The following is a 20,654-nucleotide window of genomic DNA, read 5'->3' as shown; positions in this document are numbered from 1 at the left end:
GAGAGTGGAAAGGGGCCCTATATCTTCATCAAAGGCCAAAAGACCTTTTTCAAAAAGGAAATCCCAGTGGGAAAAGAAATGCAGGCGGAAATATGCCAGAAGCTGAAGTTGGGAATTAAGGACATATTTTCTGCACTACACTAGTGGTGTGGTTTGAGTGGACTATGACTCCTTTGTAGTCTTGGAGACTATGACTCTGGAGACCAGGGTTCAAATCCCTGCTCAGCCATGGAAGCTTACCTTAGGCAAGCCACACTCTCTGACCAACTTTAGCCAAGAGAACCCTGTGTTGGGTTTGCATTAGGTTGCCATAAATCAAAAATGACTAGAAAGCACACAATAACAAGAGAACAGTAAGGAGTCAGCATGGTGTAGTGGCGCTTGATTGTTGGACTAAGATTGTGGTGGTCTCCCTCTTTGGGGTTTTTTAAATAGAAGCTGGATGGCCATCTGTCAGAGGTGCTTTGATTTTGTATTCCTGCATGGCAGGGGGTTGTACTGAGTGGCCCCTGGGGTCTCTTTCAACTCTATGATCCCAAGAGACCAGGGTTCAAATCCTCCCTCAGCCATAGTAACCCAAGGGCGACCCTGGGCAAGTCATGCTCTCTGAGCCTCAGAGGAAGGCAATGGCAAACCTTCTCTGAATAAACCTTACCAGGGAGTCCTAAATTGGAGGCACATAACAACAAAGCAGAATTGCAGCACACAGCCTTATTGAAAGACTAGATCTGAGTCTTGAGACAACCATGTTTATTTCAGCCGATGGATGTTACATCATCGTAAATCATCAATGGAGAAATGAGATAATAAATGTATAAATATCTTTAGCACTGAGAGGAATGCTTCATGTAACAAAAGCCAAATATACTCCATTTTAAAGAGGTCAAAGAGGATTAAATACTGTTTTTACAAACTAATTAATGAGCCAAACCATGAGATATTAAATTCCTTCATAACAGCTTTCATCTGTAAGATCTTCCTTGAGCACAAGCAATGCATCCGATAGGGAAAATATGCAAATTGCAAGAAATATGCAAATTTGCAAAAATATGCCAAACCTCTCTCTCTTTCTCTCTCTCTCTCTCTCTCTCACACACAGTGCTTTTGTGGTGACATATACATAGCTTTCCTGTGTTTTAGACCAGGGAAAGGAAAGGTAATCTGAAGACAAAGAGGTAAATCCCCTTCTCAAAACTGCCGCTCCTAGGGCTTTCTAGACAGAGGGAGGAAGTTTTAAACAGTTTGAGAACGGTATGGAGAAACTGTTAAATTAGAACAACATTGAGCTGCTATTATTTGGCCAAAGAAGGTGAAATCTCATGACATTTTGGAACAATTTCTGGTACTGCAAGTACAGTAGGATTATTCAAATTGCTTACTTTTCAGGTTCAAAATTAGTTTAGAACAGAGCATAAGAAAGTTACCTTTTTGGACTATGACTCCCAAAATTCCTCAACTAACACGGCCACTGGCCATACTGGATGGGAGCTTCTATAGCAGTGATGGCGAACCTATGGCATAGGTGCCAGAGGTGGCACTCAGAGCCCTCTCTGTGGGCACATGTGCCTTCCCCCCAGCACAGAGTTTGCCAGAGTTTGTTACTAGAAAGCCAGAGGGACATGGCACTTTGCAATAAATAAGTGGGTTTTGGGTTGCAGTTTGGGCACTCGGCCTCTAAAAGGTTCACCATCACTGTTCTATAGCTTTAGTCCCAAAAGCAACTTTTTCCAAACTCTGTATCTTTCCAGTCTAATCTGCACTGCAGAAATAATGTAGTTTGACACTGCTTGAACTGCCTTAATGCTGTGGGATTTTGGGATTTATAGTTTTTTGAGATGGCTGTCTCTGTCAGATAGCTCTGGTACCACAATAAACTACAAACCCCAGGATTCCATAGGAGGAAGCCATAGCAGTTAAAGTAGTACCAAACTGCATTATTTCTGCTGTGCAGATTAGACCTCAGTCTACAACTTCTAGGAACAGAGTTTATAACTGGGGAAACCCATTTGCAAGTGTTTTGCTAGAAACACATAAACATTTAAGAGGTTTTAATGTTTTCTTGGAGACTTTAGTTACCAGGAAAAAATCTTGATGACAATGTTAAGCAAAAGCAAAACCATCTCGGGTTAACAGAGTAAACAGTATTTAATAAGAGCTGCTTTATATCAGTGGTTTTTAACCTTTGTTCCTCTAAACTCCTCAAATCCCTTACGATGCTAACTGGGATTTCTAGGAGTTGGAATTCAAAGAATCTGGAGAACACGCTGTCAAGAACCACTAATGTATATAGCAATGTGGATACAAAAAACCCAACCTTTACTTATAGGGCTCTGTTTTGGTCAGTGTTTCAGTTAACTTATATTCCAACAGTCCCCTCGCAGATATTGTTTGTATTCCAGTGACCCACAGAGCGGGGATCATAACTGACCTGGTCAAATAAATCCTTGGCATCATGAAGGTCCCAGGTTTGATCTCTGCAATATCCAGTTCAATTCATCCTGGGTAGCTGGGGTGGCAAAGACCAACACTGATGGATTACTATAGAATGGTTTCATCTATGGTATACTTTATTTTCATGATCTTCAGATCTGATCTAAAGCAGACTAACAGTAATGCGCCACAAATTTGCCATGAAGCAGAGCCATTTTAAACCCAAGAGGGTTTAACAACAACAACAACAACAACAACAACAACAACAACAACATAATGCAAGGTTCCCTGCCATTAAAAGCTTGACTCATATAATTTCTACTGATCTAGGCAAATGTAGTCATACCAGTCAACATGCAGTTCTGTTTACAAGGTACACACTTGTCAATTTCTGGAAGGTGAATTTCACTGGATGATAAAGCTTCTCCCCGATGCTCCTCTTTCAAGCGCAACAGTAGAGTTTTGTTTATTTTTAAAAAAAATGCTGGAACTACCTTTGTTTCAGTATTGATTAATCACAAAATTACTCATCTGAAAGCACTGGGTAACTGGACACCCAATTTTCAAGAATAATACCATTCCTAGAATCTCTGACTCCTGGTCCTATTGGCTGGGGTTTCTTGAGGATGAAGTCCAAAACATCTGGGGGGCCAAAGACTGAGAACCACTGCTGTAGAGCAGCCTTTTACAACATGGGCTGCATCTACACTGCAGAATTAATGCGGTTTGACATTGCTTTAACTGCTGTGGCTCAATGCTAAGGAATTCTAGGATCGGTAGTTTTGTGAGATATTTAGCCTTCTCTATTAGAGAGCTCTGGTTCCCCACCAAACTACAAATCTCAGAATTCCATAGGACGAAGCCATGACAGTTAAAGCAATGTCAAATTGCATTAATTTTGCAGTCTGGCAGCAGTCCTAGTAGAAAATTCAGGAGGCAAGTGGGGGGACTAAAACGCCCAGCATTTTGAATGGTTGCTCATGCTGGCTACAGTAATATGAGCTGAAGTCCAAAACACTTGGGATCTGCCCAAATTATATAGTTACATCATGATGACATCGTTTTAATTGGCATGCCTCGAATCCTATGGAATCCTGGGATTTATAGTTTTGCAAGTTCTTAGACGTCTCTGCCAGAAAACTCTGATGTTGTAGTTCTAGGGAATTAACTACAAATCACAGAATTTCATAGGCTCAAGCCACAATAGTTAAAATGTGATAACTCAGCACTGTTGGTACACTCCTGAAGGATACCAACTTTGAGAAGGCTCTTCTAGAGAGTCATTTTCAAACTTGGGTACTCCAGATGCTTGGGACTTCAACTCCTATAATACCTCACATGTTTCTGGGGCTTCTGAGAGCTGTGATTCAAATTCTCTGGAGGACCAAAGATAGCGAAACATTGTTCTAGACTCATGAAGTACACCTAGAAGAGAAGGGTTGTGCCTGGTGCAGAGCCAGCAGAGAAGTATTATTAGTATTATTATTATTATTATTAAACTTTATTTATATAGCGCTGTAGATTTATAGAAAGCTATATTAGCCTTTAAAAGAGCATCTTCCATCAAGTTTACTGAACAAGAATGCTACTAAGGTTGGTGGCATTTACCACAGAGCAGCCATTGTATGTTCTAAATTTTGACACAATAGGCATTTGGACATCCAGGCAGCCACTCTGAGAAACAGGACTACTAGCCACGATAGCTGCACATTATCTTTAGTAGTGTATGCCTCTGAACAGCACTAGCAAAGGAGCATGTAAAGGAAGCTGCAGTTGTGCTCATGTCCAGCTCATGCACTTTCTAAAAGCATGTTAGGCCACTGTGGAAAATGAATGCTGGATTAGACAGTCCTTTTAGCCCAATCTATCAGAGATATTTTTATGTTATGAACAGAGATTGGAAAATTTACTTTCTGGTCATGCTGGCTGGGAATTTGGGAGTAGGTAGCCATAGTCCAACAAACTAATTTTTAAAGGTTTGAGAGTTCTGAGGAAGCACATCCATGTCTCAAGACCCACACAAAATTGTTCTCTCCAGATAAAACAAAATTGTGACTTCTAACCAGTTCTATAGAGATTGTGTGTATATGGTGCCCTCTAGTCGCTTGTCAACCTACAGTGACCCCGTGAATTTCATAGGGTTTTTTTGGAGGGGCAAGGAATATTCAGTTGGTTTTGCTAGTTCCTTCTTCTGAAATATAGCTGACAGCATCTGTCATTTGTTGGCGGTCTCCCATCACACCAAAGGCTGACCATGCTTAGCTTCCAGGATCAGATGCCTTTAGTATTTAGGCCCTTCTTTACAGATGAATATAATGAAAAAGATGTCTACACCTTGACTAGTTCTATACTATTCAGTCTACAGAAGAAAGCATTACTTGGTAGGCAATGTTTTTGTGTAGTTAAATGTTCACAATAATGAGAGACAGCAGCTTTATTATATATTTGACCTCTCCAGTATATATACACATACATACATACATACATACATACGTACATAATCTTTTATTCCTATTAGTACCATTTTGTTAGGGTTTTTTTGGCTTCATTATGGTAGGACTCCAAGGAAAATGCATTGCACTCAGACATGTTTGCTAGCTACACACATACATCCATATGCACAAATACTGCACAATTAAACTTCATTTAACATGATGTCTTCCATTGAAAGCCAGGCTTCTTATGAATTCATGGGTCTTTCTGAAATCCCACAGAAGGCTTTGATAAGCAATATGACTGACCATCATAATGAAATCCATGACAAAATGCTAGCAGAAATATTTCTGACATTCTGCTATTAAATATTTCCTTCACTTCAAGGAGAAAAGAAAAGAATTGTCATTTAATCTCCCTGGGATTTTGTTTTTGGGATAATATATCCCTCCCTCTACTGTCCCGCAACTACTCCTTGAGCAGTCCAAGCTTTCGTAATGCTTCCCTCCTAGCTTCTTCTGTTGACCCGCGGCCAGAAAACTGTACTGTGATGCCCTGAGGTCTCAGTCCGGAGGGCCTGGGCAATGAACCAGATCTCCTCCTTATATCTAGGCTGAAATCTGGTGGTGGCCTATATTCATAAAAGCTCTTGGTTGCATTTTGTCGAGCAGGCTTACCATCCATGAGATCAGAGTCCGGTTTGAAAGTCACTGTTTTGCTTATACTTGGGAACAGGCTGGATTCCCTCTTTAATATTTCATGGATATTGCGATAACCATTTGACACAACCTGCCCTTGGTCAGGTTTGTCCTCTTTTGATCTGAGAACGCTTCCAGAGTGGTCCAGTTGGGCTTGGCCAAAACCATCTTCTACAAGGCCAAGTCTGCTCAAGGCTTCCTGCCTTGCTTGCTCTGAAGGCAAATCTCGTAGGGATGAGCTTCTACCATGACCTGAGATGTCATACCTCTGAAGTCTCTCTTCCCCTTCACTTGTGAGGAAGGGTGAACCGTTGACATTGGCCAACACCCGAGCCTTGCGTTCTTGGACATTGACTGCTGCATTGGAAATCGTTTTGCTGAACTCCCTTTCACCAATGTTGGTGATGCTGATGTTGCTTGGAAACCTCTGAGGTTTGGGTGCAGTCGGGGGTGGCGTAGATTGCTTGAAGGCTGTGAAACGTTCTCCATTGTGCAGTGGTGAAGAAGCTGGCATGCTCCTCCTCTCTACAAACTTCCCTTCCTTTGGCGAAGTGGGTGAAAAAGAGCTACCCTCTGCCTGCTTCTCGGATATTTTCTGAGCTATGACAAGCGGAGTGGGGATAGAGCGAGGTAGTTTTGGATGCTGCACTGGGGGCGGAGGAGGAAACACCTCATACATTGGCAATGGGGGAGCTGACGGCTGCACAGGAACAGTATCAGCACAGACCTCTTCATCAGGTGACTTGATATGGTCCAGCTTTGATTTATCTGGTTTCCAAACCTCATCTAGTGCTGGAATTGGAGGGGTGCAGGGAGAAAAAGAAAACAGCAGATTATTAGTACTAGCTAACATTATTCTTAAATAAGGCAGTTCCAAATCATGAAAGGGGTCTCCTGCTGCTTTGCAAGATAACAGATCAATGTTGTTTCTGTTAATTGCTATCAAGTCAATTTCAAATTATGGTGACCCTATGAATGAGAGGCTTCCCTCATCAACAGCCCTGCTCAGGTCTTCCAAACTCAGGGCCATGGCTTCCTTGACTGAATCACCTGTTATGTGATCTTCCTCTTTTCCTACTGTCTTCTACCTTATGAATCATTATTGTCTTTTCTAATCAGTCATGTATTCTCAGATCAGTAATACTCTACAATTCACCCCTAAAATATGCTGGAATTTTTAAAATGCCTTTTTATTATCTTGCCCTTAAATGCTACAACAGGCTTTATGAGCTTCCTAATGTGGCTGCTATGACTGACAAAGTCCTTCAGTGGTAGAATGCAAAGATATAGCCATGTCAGTCTGTGGAATCAGTATGTAGAGAGATCTTGTAGCACCTTTAAGACTAACTGAAAGAGTGAAGTTGGCAGCATGAGCTTTCATAGATGTAAGTCTTCTTCCTCAGGTGTGAGAAGCTCAAGCTAATCATCTGGAATTTACGTAATCTCTATTTCACCCAAAGAATGAGTGAGTGAGGAACAACAGTCTGAATTTACAATTTGGAATTTGATATGATTCTCACACTGCAAGAGTAAGATAAGGCTCAGTTAGCCATAACACTGAAGCCTGAAGGAACAACTAGATGTATCCCCATTCAAGCAATTAATAAATGAATGAGTTGTGTGGGTTTTTTTAAAACAATGTGAATAGCTAGCAGTGGGTGGGATATAAACCAACAAAAAGGTAGATAAATAAATAAATAAGCAACAGCCTTTGAGTGCATCAAGACAGAGCAACTTCTGGTGGTTAGAACACAGATTACTGGCAGCTGGTGACAGCAAATATGGAGTTTAGTTTAGCTATCCCACAAATAGGTTCAACACGGTAGATACGTTTTTTGAAGTTTAAAACCTGGAGTGGATTCACTACACTACTGACATGGAAACCACCAGCTGCCATTGCTCTAAATACAATAAACCAGAGATCTCATTCTTTACCTGGATCTGTGATTCTGCTAGGAACAGACTCTCGTGTCTCTTGTCCTGGTTGCACCAAGTCTATGATGTCTTCAGACTCTGAATGGCTAGACATATTTTCTTCCATTGACTTTGGAGAGTGGCAGTGGATGCCACTGTCATGGAGAGCTTGTTCTTCCAAGTCATCTTCCAAGGAATCAATGGTTTCTTCAAAGAAGAGAAGGACATCTTTTTCCTCAAGAGTTAGGTACTTCAGAGTCTCATCATCATCCTAAGATTTAATAACAAGTGTGAGTATTCAGAAAGAAGGCTAAGGCATATCTTCCCAAACTCTTCTTTGAACCAAAATTCTAATCAACTCTCAGACACTGCACTAGTTTTCAAAGATATCAGAAGTCATCTCATTCTCAGGTCAATGAGATTACCTCAGATCTAGCTTCTGTTTTCCAAGAAGAGGATTTCAACCAAAGGTAAAATTATAAGCAGAGATTAGAAAAATAATTTTCGCCCAACAACTCCCAAAACTTGCTAGTTAGCCAGGCCATGCTTTAAAAAAAAAAGCAACATGGTTCAGGCTGCTGGGGACAGCATGTTTTCAGTAAATGAGGAATGGTTGAAAGCACTGGGTACATTTTTTCACAACAGCTTGGAGAAGAAAACAGTAAAGAAAAAGAGATGATATCCATCATTAAATGTATGAAGAGATGTCATGTAGAACAGTGCTACTCAAAGTGATGGTCCATGGACCAGTGCTGGTCTTCAAGCTATTCAAGTGCTGGTTTTCAAGCCTGAGCTGGGAATCGAATCCTGGTCTCCAACACTCAAACCACTACACCATGCTGGCTCTCGTATTGTATTGGTAACATTCAAACATGTTCTCCATTCACTGGCAACTTTCAATACCCCATTACAGCCAGAAACTGGAAAAGGGTTTTTTTTTTTTTTTGAATAACAATTGGGCATGCTAGGTGGGAGATTCTGGTAACTGTAGTCCAAAAAGTGAACTCCCCTAACAAATAATAATAATAATAATAATAATAAAATTTATTTGTATCCTGCCTCTCTGAGAACAATCGGGTGGCTAACAAAGTTAAAAATACAAAACATAAAATTCCTGGTACCCTCCCCTCCTTAAAAAAGTATTCAATTCAATGCAATATTTAAAAAACAGAACAAAAAACAAACAAACAAACATACATACAAGTTAAAAACTGACCAGAAGGTCAACAACATCATACCAACAAGCAACCAGTGGGACCAGCAGTATCTTTCCCAGATGTTTTTCTAAGGCCGGGTTCTCTATTCTGGGAAGGCCTGTCGGAAGAGATCCATCTTAACAGCCTTTTAAAAGCTGTCTAAGGATGTAAGTAGACGGACCCGAGGCTGCAACCCAATTCTTGGTTTCAGGGCCGCTACCGTGAGCACTTCTGTTTTGTCTGGATTCAGCCTCAATCTGTTTTTCCTCATCCAGCCCATTACTGCCCGAAGACATTCATTGAGATAAAGATAGATATTCAAGCATCTGGTCTTGGGCAGAGAGCCCCAGAGAGGTCCAGCATTCATACCAAAACTACCAGTATCCTCAGTGCATGAGCATGTGTGTCTGTGCATGTAAGCACTATATACAGCCTATTTTTAGACACATTTCATTCTCCTGTCATGTGAAATGTTCACCTTCTTCCTTGAGAAATGGGTGTGATGCCAATGCGGGAATAGCTCAGCTCAGAGATATTTGCCACCATGAATCAACATTGGTACATAAACCCATCCCATCTTGTGACGTACATTACAAAAGTGATTGAGCAGGAAGAACTAGGTGTAAAAAAAACTGTTGAGAGAAACCTGGGAATGTCACAGGTTCAATGTTCTCTGTTTGAAAAAGATCAGTTAGCTTCACACAGAACAGGAACATTTGGGTCTCTTGAGAATTTACTTTTCTGTTGCTAATGGGAGCTGAAATTGTATTACCTGCCTTTTATTGCTCTTTGTCTGTAGTCCTCACATGGTAAATAAGGGGAGTGATCTCTATCTGCACTGAACTCCTCCAACACCACCTTAAGTGACAACATTTCAGGCAGAATCTAGGCCTGTGATTTTTAGGCAGGATACAGACCGCCCAAAAAGGGCAGTCTATCCACGCCTTGTTTTGCTGCGCGAGGGAACCACAGCGGACAAACTGCGCAGCTCCTTCATGCAGCAAAAACAACCCTTAAAAAGCGGGTTCTTCTTGCGGCGTCACAATGACACCGGAACGTGCGGTGTATAGTGCCTAAGATGGTCACCATATTTAATCTGTATGATTTTTAACATCTTTGTCTTAGGAAGAAGCCAGTGAAGCCTTGAAACTTGCAGACATATTTTATGCTTTGGAATTGGCCCCCAAATAGTATAATTGCTGTGAATGTCAGAGGCCTTCCTGATAGGCTTCAAATTGGAAAGATGCTGGACATCATTCCTTTGCCAGTCCATACTTATTGGTCCAGTGTGCTCTATATAAATCATACAAAATTTTGCTTCTTGAGCAAAGGACATAAAAACTCCAATTACAAGAATGATGCTTTTTTTGAGGCTCATCCTGTCTTAGGAGTTTGTCACACTGGGGCTAATTTCGGCATTGAAAAGGGATTAAAGTGCATTTAAAGCATTCTGCAAATAAAGCAAAAATGTCGAGTAATTGCACGAATGATTATCACACACAGTTGTGCAAACAAAGTGATATCGGAAATGCATTGTCACTGAAATCCCAAAAGTAAAAAGATGCATGTTAATGCTTCTTAGTGACCACTTGAATGGCGGGTTTTGCATGACATTGTGTGAAATCGTTTCGCATAATTACACAGTTTTTCTGGGATATTCATGGGATAAACTCTCAATCTTCTTCTTGTGATAAACTCCTTAGTTTCTGCAGCAGTAATAAGCTATTGAAATACAAGAAAAAGAAGGCAATATTCAATTGAAAGAGATAAATATAAATGCACACTGTTAATATAAATCCACAGGTTTGCTCACCAAATTTAATGGGACCAAAATGGACCTATCAACTCCTTCAGATACTCCTGAATAAACACTTCCAAAGTTTTTTGCAGGATTTCGTCTTGTTTTGTTCTACTCTGTAATGCATATTTATGAACCTGTTTTGACTAAAACTGATATTAAAGACTAAGGATGTCACCCCTAAATTCAAGTAATACCAACCAAGCTTTTATTTCATTCAAAACATAAGTGAAATTGTCAGCATCAACCCAGGCACTTAAACATAAATTTTCTAGTATGTATCTTTATTTTTAGAAGCAGTATGGTGCAGTGGTTTGAACACTGGACTCTGGAACAACAGGTTCAAATCTCTTCAGAGCTGTGAAAACCCAGAGGGAAATTTGGGCAAGTTACAATCCCTCAGCCTAAGAGGAAGGCAATGACAAATCTCTGAATTAATCTTTCCAAGAAAACTCTAATGTGTTAGAGTTGACTGGTAGGTACAAACAATAATAACCATGGGTATTTCATATCTGTATTTCTCCCTTTCCCTCCCTCCCTCTTAGGATTTTCAGTTCAGGATCCTCCCAAGCCCTGAGTTTTCTAGGCTAAAACCTGCAACCTAGGGATGGCCCCTGGTGGTGCCATTAAGTGTTATGCATTAAGTACCAACCATAATTGCTCACAAACTTTGCCTTTCAAACACATGCACACATGTATTTCCTGGTTGGAAATTATGATAAAAATCTAAGCTAAAGGGGATGTTCTCAGATCAAGGTGAAATGTGGGCTCTGTTCCTTTTCATTTATTTACAGAGATGCAATAAGGAACATTTAACTCAGCCAACCTGCTTCTAGACAGATGGGGGATGCAGTGCAGAATGGAAGGTGAGCCCTAGGGCCACAACAACTAAGAGAGAAGGAGGAAGCTAACCAAGTAGATATATAGACCCCCTGCAGAGTCTTTGCAAGTTACAGCAACTAATTATGCCTTGCAAATTGTGGTAAGGTGTTACTCCCGCCTGAACTTCAGTAGTGCACAACGCAAGGGCTGCTGAACACAGATCCAGACGTCTCTAATGCTTACAGCCAAATTACAGGCTGAACCAATGTTAGTTCCCTGTCAGAAATGATCCCATGGACCTAATTTTGTTTACTTGTTGTTGTGTGCCTTCAAATCGTTTCTGACCTATTCTGACCCTAAGGCGAATCAATTTTGGGATTTTCTTGGCAGAATTTGTTCAGAGAGGGTTCTCTTTGAAGCTGAGAGAATGTGACTTGCCAAAGGTCAGCCAGTGGATTTACATGGCCAAGCAGGGATTCGAACCCTGATTTCCAGAGTTGTAGTCCCACGTTCAAACCACTACACCACATGGCTCTCAATTTGCTAGTCCCAATTAAACCAACCCATCTGACCACTGAATCAATTATCCAAACCACTGAACCAATTGACGGGTGTTCCAGTTCATTGAATCAACTGCTGACTAGCAAGTCAATATCCATGTAAATCCCATTGCTTCAATGGTCTACTTTAATTTGCACTAATAATTTCATTTTGGGCTATGAAAATAAATGGGATTTAGGTCAGTTGCAATGTACAAGAGCCATTAATTTCAATGAACTGACTCTAGTATTATGGTGGGTGGAACGAACAATGGATATAGCTCCATGTCTCCCTAGCCCAAGCACACCACTGTCTTCTACCACAGTGTGTGCATCTGTCTTCAAGTCACCTGTTGACCTATGGTGACTGCAGGAATTTCATAGGGTTTTCTTAGGCAAGGAATACTCAGAGGTGCCTTTGCCAGTTCCTTCCCCTGAAATATAACTAACAGCACTTCCAGAGCTGGAAGAGACCCCAAAGTCCGTATGGTGAAATCCTCAGCTATGCAGAAGTACAAAATCAAAGCACTCCTGGCAGATGGCCATTCACTCTTTATAAAATCGCAAAGAAGGAGACTCCACCATTCTCTAAGGAAGCATGTTCCACTGTCAAACAGCTCTTACTGTCAGGAAGTTCTTTGTAATATTTAGGTGGAATCTTTTTTCTATCATAATGCAAAGAGAGGAATATCATTTACCCTTCACAACTTCAACTTTTTAATACCTCTCTAGATAACTTTGTAAACTTCCATTTCAAGCTTAACATTTCAAGAAGCCACTTTGAGTTTGCTGCACACTTTGCTTCACTTTTAAGGGTGGCTGAGTTTATGGCCAGGCTTTTCCCGAACCAATTTAGGATAAATTGGCTAACTCCTACTGCAACTTCCATAAACCTCAATTTCCTTTCTTAACTGCATTTCAGAGCCATGAGTTGCAACCATTAATCACTTTCAGTTGTGGATTTCCCTACTTGAGAATACTGCAGTAGCTGTCTAGAGACCATCTTTTGATTGTTGGATTGCTCACTAACTGCCAGGATAATCAGTTGGTATTTCCTCAGTGGGAACTAAAAAAACATGGGATGTTTCTGCAATGGACAATTAATTACTTGGGAGGGCAAGTCCAAAATCCCAATGTTGCCCACAGGCCAAGTATACTGGAGAAAAGAAGTTGTCCTGAATTTTGGTAAAGCAAAATAGGCATGGAATTGGCTAAATTTGGAGCAACTTTGGGTGCAATACAGGGGTGGAACCCGAAAGAAGACATGTAAACCCACTGGGACCTTGGGTAAGTCCCACTCTCTCAGCCTCAGAGGATGGCAATGACAAACCCCCTCTGATGAAACTTGCCAGGAAAATCTAGTGATACATTCACCTTAAGGTCACCATAACTCAGAAATGACTTGAAGGCATATAACAACAACAACAAAGCAAAGAGGGGGGAGCCAAAAAAGAAGTTATTCTCCCCCAAATAAGAATTCTGCTCCCCAAATATTTTTTCCTTCAGTGCAAAGATATAAAACTGAACACTAAAGTTAGGATCATCCAAGCTATAGTATTTCCCTTCACCATGTACGGTTGCAAGAACTGGACAATGAAGAAAAATGATAGAAAGACAATCAACTCATTCAAGATATGGTGCTGGAAAAGAGTGACAAGGATACTGTGGATGGCCAAAAAGACAAATAAATGAGTCCTAGAACAGATCAAGTAATCTCTGGAAGCCACAATGACGAAACTGAAGCTGTCATACTTCGATTACATCATGAGAAGCCATGACTTATTAGAAAAGACAACAAAACTAGGAAAGGTAGAACGCAGTAGAAAGAGTGGAAGACAGCATGGAGATGGATAGTCTCTATCAAGGAGGCCATGGCCCTGAACAGAGTGGTTCGGGGCAGCAGGGCTTGGAGATGCCTCATTCACAGGGTTTCTATGAGCTGAGGTCAACTTAAGGGCTGTTAGCAACCTCCACAACCCCACATTTCCAGCATTGCAGCAACTTAAAACATCAGGAGAGCATTTGGAACTACAGTTCAGGCATCCAAAGAAAAGAGGCAGGCAATGTTACCAAGGGAATCTGAACACAGAGAATATAAGAATTCTGTTGTTGTGTGCCTCCAAGTCCTTTTTGACATATGGCGACCCTATCATAGGGTTTTCTTGGTAAATTCCTTCAAAGGGAGTTTGCTATTGCCATCTTCTGAGGCTGAGTGTGTGTAACTTGCCCAAGGTCACCCAGTAGTTTTTTATGCTCAGGCAGGGATTTGAATTCTGATCTCCAAACTCAAATGAGCCCTAAATTCAAAGCACTACATCATGCTTGCTCTCAGTAAGAGTTCTAGGTGTGAATAATTTTCAGAGTCTCATTTATGAAAGGGTAGAAATTTGGAGACTGAAGGAAAATTTCATCTGGGGTACGGATTCTTATGGGGGGACAATGCCCTCATTTTGCCACCACCCTCCATGTGGTTACACCCCTGGGATGATGGGTGATGTTATGCTGCTGTTTTTCTTGTGAGTTGATGCAGGCCTAACAGTTGTGCAGCCTGCTTTATGAACTCTCTTCCTTGTAATATGATCTGTTTTTCATAGCTTTTCTCAGGTAGCCATGCTCATTCAAGTCATTTATTTGTTCAGAGGGAGTTTGCTTTTCCCTTTCTCTGAGGCTGAGAGAATGTGACTTGCTCAAAGTTACCCAGCAGATTTCTATGGCTGAGTGGGGATGCAAACCCTGTTTTCCAGAGTCGTAGTACAAACCAGTATACCATGCTGGCTCACAGAACAGTATTGCTTTAGTTTCATTGTAATTCACCATCAGGTGTTCCTTGAGCAATAGCTGGACCAGACCCTTAACAGTCTTTTCAATTCAACTCTAGTTTGGGAAAGAAGTGTAACATCATCTGCATATGCTATAGTGGAATGGATTCAGCTTTCACAGCTAATTGAGGGGCATGATAAGTAGGAAATGTCAAGTGCTCAACAATATATTTGATATATACATGACCAATAACGGGACCAAAATACATCGCTGCCTGGCCCCTTTTGTTCCTGGCACTAGAACTCTCTTGCAAGAATTCTAATTGCTCTTCCCGAAATTGCAAATCCCAGGATCCCATAAGAATGAACCATGGCAGTTAAAGTGGAGTAACAGTATTATAATTGTGTCATGCAAAAGGGCCCAAGGTCACATCACCCATCCAGTTCTACTCATTCTATGCTGACCAGCATCTGCTGCCTTTGGCAGCTGCCTCCCTCCAGCCTTAAACTAAGCCCTTCATTTCAATATGCAGTGAGGCTTTGGGGAAGGAGTATTCAGACCTGCAACTCATGTGGAGCATGAAGTGGGTTGTTGCTGTTAACTGCTATCAAGTCAACTTCAACTTGTAGAGACTATGAACAAGAGAGCCAGCATGATATAGCGGTCTGAGTATTGGACTAGGGCATGAGTTGTTGTTGGGTGCCTTCAAGTTGTTTCTGACTTATGTAGGTAAATCTTTTACACACTCTCTCAGCCTCAGTGGAAGGCACAAATTCTGCCAAGAAAACCCTGTGATAGCTTCACCCTAGGGTCACCATAAGTCAGAAACAACTTGAAAGTACACAACAAATTAATGAGAGACCTCCCAACAGATCTCCCTGCTATAAACAGCCCTGCTTAGGTCTTGCAAACAGAGGACCATGTCTATCTGGACTGAGCTGTATCTGCCTATAGAACACACACCTCTTTTCCTGCTGCCTTCTACCTTACCAAGCCCTACTGTCATTTTAAATGAGTCTTGTCTTCTCATGATGTAAAGTATGACAGATTCAGTTTAGTCACCATGAATTGGTACAGGATAGCAAAGTGTTTGTGTTACTTGATTCTACCATATTTTACAAATTTATCCTCACTGAAGCAATTCTATTCATGATTAATATTTTAATCACCTCTTTTTGATTTTTCGAGGATAGCCATATTACTCTGTTTCAGCAAAGGCAACAACTCCCATCATTCCCAGACTCCACATGAAATGATCTGGGAGCTGTAGTCCAATATCGTCTGGAGCAGTGGTTCTCAGACTTTGGTTCTCCAGATGTTTTGGACTTCAGTTCCCAGAATTCCAGACTGTTGGCCAAGTTGGATGGAGCATCTGGGAGTTGAAGTCCAAAACACCTGGAAGACTAAAGTTTGGGAACCATTGTTCTGGAGGATTACAGGTTCCCCTCCCTGCATGATATTTTCAGTTAAAGAAGGCAAGTTTTTTCCACATTTTTTAGGATTCATGTTGACTGAATCTTTACATGATTACACTTGTCATTTGAGCTTGCAAAGTGAATTGGACAATTATAATGTTCCCACCCATTAAAACACTACCTGAAAAGGAAAATCACACATAAACCTGTCATCATTTACAAAAATAAATAAATAAAAAATCTGGAAATGCAATGTAATTATACAGGATTATAGAACTAGAAGAACAGCGTTCCTCATCATAACCACAGCTACTTTTATTATGCTTCTGCTCTTTAAGACAAATTGCACAGAACTGACCAAGATGATCCCTGATATAACTTGACTGTGGCATATTTCAAGGCTTTAACTATTTTAAAGAGGGTAAGACAGAAAGAAGGCTGGGCAGAAACTTGCCTGGAACACATAACTACTAAGTGAAATTAAACTCTGGAATTTCATCTCATAAATCCCTGCAGATTTGCTTTTCTGACAGATATCACACACAGCATTTGTTCTAATTTCAGTCCTTGTGTTTAGCTGAATATCTGAACTAGTTTTGAAAAATACACCTAATGTTCAGAGTATTTCTGCACCAAACATTTTCTCTGGAATAAAGTTCACCACGCAGGTCATCCAATGTCAAGTATTTTTAAAAGCACTGGCTGAAGCAGAAGACTTTTAAAGCTTAGGATCAGCATTCATAGTAACCATAAAACAAATTAAATTCTTCCAGTGAAATAATGAACTAACTCAGAAAGTTTCGAGGCCTCAGCAAAAAATGACTTTGGGGGGGGGGGGGGAGAGAACCAGATCACATCCCATGTTTCTACGATAAGCAAGATGGTGTCATGTCACAATTGTTATTTTATTTATACCCTTTTGCAACAAAAGAATTCTGCAAGGCAGTTAATCATAATAATGATAAAATATAGATTAATATAAGTTAAACATCAAAATCTTGGTCATGAGAACACAACTGAAAATAGTTGAAAACTATTAGAAACATAACAAAGACACCATGATAAAATAAGTCTCTCAATGACACAGTGACACACTTGCTTCCACCAAATACCGGACCAAAGAGATGAAATATAGACTGTCAATTAGCTATTTGCCCAACCAGCTGAGTGGTATCTACTTGAAGGAGTAAATGCCAGGAGACAAGAATCAATGGTGAAGTGTAGGAGATGAGCTGTATGACCCACACAGGCTGATACTTTCAGATTATTGAGATGTGGGATCCTTTCACTGATGTTGAAGAAAGATTCAGATGTTAGTCTAGAAGGGTTTTGGGCACAGGCTTTGTCTTGGCAGCAAAATATCTTTGGCCAGTCCTTGACTACTTTATACTTGATTTTTACCACTCATTACCCCAGGAACATGAGGATATCCTTCTCCTCTTCCAGGGGTGTGTGTGTGTGTGTGTGTGTGAGAGAGAGAGACACGTGCTTAAAGTTGTTTCTGACTTATAGTGACCCGATCATGAGGTTTTCTTGGCAAGATTTGTTCAGAAAAGGTTTGCCATTGCCTTCCCCTGAGGTGACTTGCCCAAGGTCACCCAGTGGGTTTCATGGCCAAGTAGGAATTGAACCCTGGTCTCCAGAGTCATAGTCCAATGCTCAAAACAATACGCCATGTTGGCTCTCTCTAGACAATTCACACATACCATGTGTTATTGACTGAATTTCTGGATCATCCATGATTGAGATCCTATCCAAGAACCTACAAATCATTGAGGTATCATTGGATAATGGTCCAAGTAGTGTCACTTTATATAATTTCACTATAGTGCTTTTACATTACACAAGGGCAAATTTCAATTGAACATGAGAAGGAACATCTTGATGGTAAGAACGGTTCAGCAATGGAACCAATTACCTGAGAAGGTGTATATGTGTGTGTGTTGTGTGCCTTCAAGTCGTTTCCAACTTATGCCAACCCTAAGGCACATCTATCACAGGGTTTTCTCAGTAAGTTTCTTCAAATGAGGTTTTCCATTGCCTTCCTTTGAGGCTGAGAGAGTATGGCTTGCTCAAGCTCATCCAGTGAGTTTTCGTGGCTTAGCTGGGATTTGAACCCTGCTCTCCATAGTCACTGTCCAACATTCAAACCAGTACACTCAACATAAGAGGGTGGTGGAGTCTTTTTCTTTAGACATCTTTGGTAAAAGGCTGGACAGCTACTTGATGGAGATGTTCTACTCGTGCTAGAGTTCTTGTACTGAGGAGAGGGTTGGACTCGGTGGCCTACTTTTAAATATTGGTTTCACCAATTCCACACTGAGGACTTGGCTGAGTAACCAAATAACCTACCCACTCTGGCTGGGAACAGAAACTGGCCTCCCTCGACAACTATATTGCATACACAGAGACACATATTAAAAGCTATTTAAGAAGCAGTAAAGCCATCTGAAGAGTTTATTGCACCTGGGAATTGCTGCCAATACTACAATGCTATCCACACAAACTGCTCTGTAAAGCCTGGTTTCCCATCCAGTTTATCGCCATCATAAAGCTTTGCTTTTCATTTTGCAAACTTAACTACTCCAGTGTTGATCTGAGATAACAGTTTTCCACAATTTGATGTCCTACAGATATAGTGGACTCACAACTATGAGGTTTTTTTGCCAACATTTGTTCAGAAGGGGGTTGGCTTTGCCTTCATCTGAGGCTGAGAGAGTGTGATCTGCCCACGGTCACCCAGTGGGTTTCCATGGCCAAGCAGGGATTTGAACCCTGGTCTCTAGTCAGAGTCCAGCGTTCAGCCTACTATACCATGCTGGCTCTTGACATAAGATAAAACATATTAATTTGATTAACATTTCTGAACAAGAAAACTTTCCTAAATTCCTATGAGAGTTAAATATGTAACAAAATAGCCATTAGAAGTTTTTATTCTGATACCAGAGTGGAAAATTTGTCTACTGACTCCAACTGCACATGTCTGATTTCAGTTATTGTGGTATTCAATGCAGAATGTAGTATACTGTCTTTTCCTGTTCTTGTACTGTATGTGATATCATATAGGCTGTGATTGCAATATACAAATGTTATATTATGCTGTGTGCTATCTTCCCATCTGTTGTTTGTCCAGCACAATACACATCTGACAGTTCAGTGACAGAGGCAAATTTGCAGCATGGCTGAAGAATACAACAAGAATCCCATCGTCATCTTATGTTTGCCTCCAGCTTAGCGCTACCTTCTTACTCATACTGGCTCATCCCTATCCACATGCTTAGAAGGTGGATAATACCCCTCTTTCTGCAAATTTGAGAAACATACAAATCATTACAATAATTAGACATTGCACATACACTGAGTTACAAAGGACAGTACAAACAAGAATAGAGCTTTTCAGCCACACAGATATTTCAATGAAGGATAAGTTCACTACAAAAAGACTTCTTTATTAGTAAATAAATAAATACAGAGGTAAAATGTAGCATCATATATTCATTTCTGAGCCCATTCCTTATCAAACACACCAACCAGCAAAATGTAGTTAAGCTCCCCCCCTTTACATAAACACACAAACCCACAAAGATGTCCATTGTGCACAAACAAAGCCTGTTTTCATTCAAGAGTAAAGCTGGATACCTTCCAAGTATTCTATCTCTTTCCCAATTTCTGGAGAGCCAGTATGGTGTGGTGGTTTTAGTGCTGGACTATGACTATGCAGATCAGAGTTCAAACCCCTGCTTGGCCATGGAAACCCACTGGATGACCTCGGCCAAGTCACACTTTCTCAGCCTTAGAAGAAGGCAAAGCCAAACCCCTTCTGAACAAATCGTGCCAAGAAAATCTCATATAGGTTCACCTTAGGGTCTCCATAAGTCAGAAACAATTTGAAGGTATACAACAACCCACTCTCCATGCGACCTCTACCAAATTTCACGTTATTCCAATATACCATGAGCCACATTACATTTGACATGGACTGGTTCTATATTGACCTATGCCATGGTTGAGCAATTTGTGGTCTTCCAGCTGCTTGTAGACTTCAACTCCCATCATCTCTCACCAATGGCTATGTTGGCTGGGGTTGGTAGACATTGTAATCCAAAACAAAATAACAACAACAAAAACCATCCATCTGTAGGAGCACAGTTGCTCATCCTTTGCTTGGGCAGAATATTCCTGAATTCTTACGGTTGCTATGCTCCAACCCATTCTCTCCATGTGCAACCCTCCAAGAACTGTTTCAAGTTATTTTGTATTACTTTAGCATTTCAAGTGATTCCAAATGTTATCCCAGTCTGGGGTGGGGGGCCTTTGAGAATCAGGTCCTCATAATGTGACCAGTACCCAACACACACAACTGGATATGAAGGGTGTCTTTTGCCATATGTCTGTATCCTTGAGCAGTAGACTCAGCTGATTACTTTCCCCAAACACATCAATGGAGTGATCCAAAAATGCACATTTTTTCCTTCTAGTGAATTTTGAAACTCCAGAAATCTCTAGAAAATGGACCAAGTGCACTGAAGCTGTTTTTACATGGTTAAACTGGTCAAGCTACAGTCTCCAGAGTCAAGTGGGGCTTCCCAAGAGGAGAGCAGAAAGTGCTTTTTAAAAAGTGAAGATTTCCAAGATCCTCTGGCCTAGAT

The 20,654-nt window shown here is 40.8% G+C and overlaps 1 protein-coding gene across 1 annotated transcript in view; it reads right to left on the bottom strand.

Moving 5' to 3' along the window:
- Positions 1-747: 747 nt before the first annotated feature.
- LOC149311648 (proline and serine-rich protein 2-like) overlaps positions 748-20,654 on the bottom strand; it is a 43,091-nt gene continuing 23,184 nt past the window's right edge. The window contains exons 3-4 of the mRNA XM_089527558.1: positions 7,497-7,746; positions 748-6,353 (exon numbers count right to left, since the gene is read on the bottom strand). Of these exons, the coding sequence (XP_089383684.1) occupies positions 5,332-6,353; positions 7,497-7,746 (1,272 nt within the window). The 3' untranslated portion in view covers positions 748-5,331. The remainder of the gene's footprint in view (positions 6,354-7,496; positions 7,747-20,654) is intronic.

This window comes from Sceloporus occidentalis, unplaced genomic scaffold, assembly GCF_023333645.1.
Source record: "Sceloporus occidentalis isolate IW3139 unplaced genomic scaffold, rSceOcc1.0.p SCAF_5, whole genome shotgun sequence".
Taxonomy (NCBI): Eukaryota; Metazoa; Chordata; class Lepidosauria; order Squamata; family Phrynosomatidae; genus Sceloporus; species Sceloporus occidentalis.
Note: the sequence above shows the minus strand (reverse complement) of the source record. Positions and strands in the feature narration are given on the sequence as shown.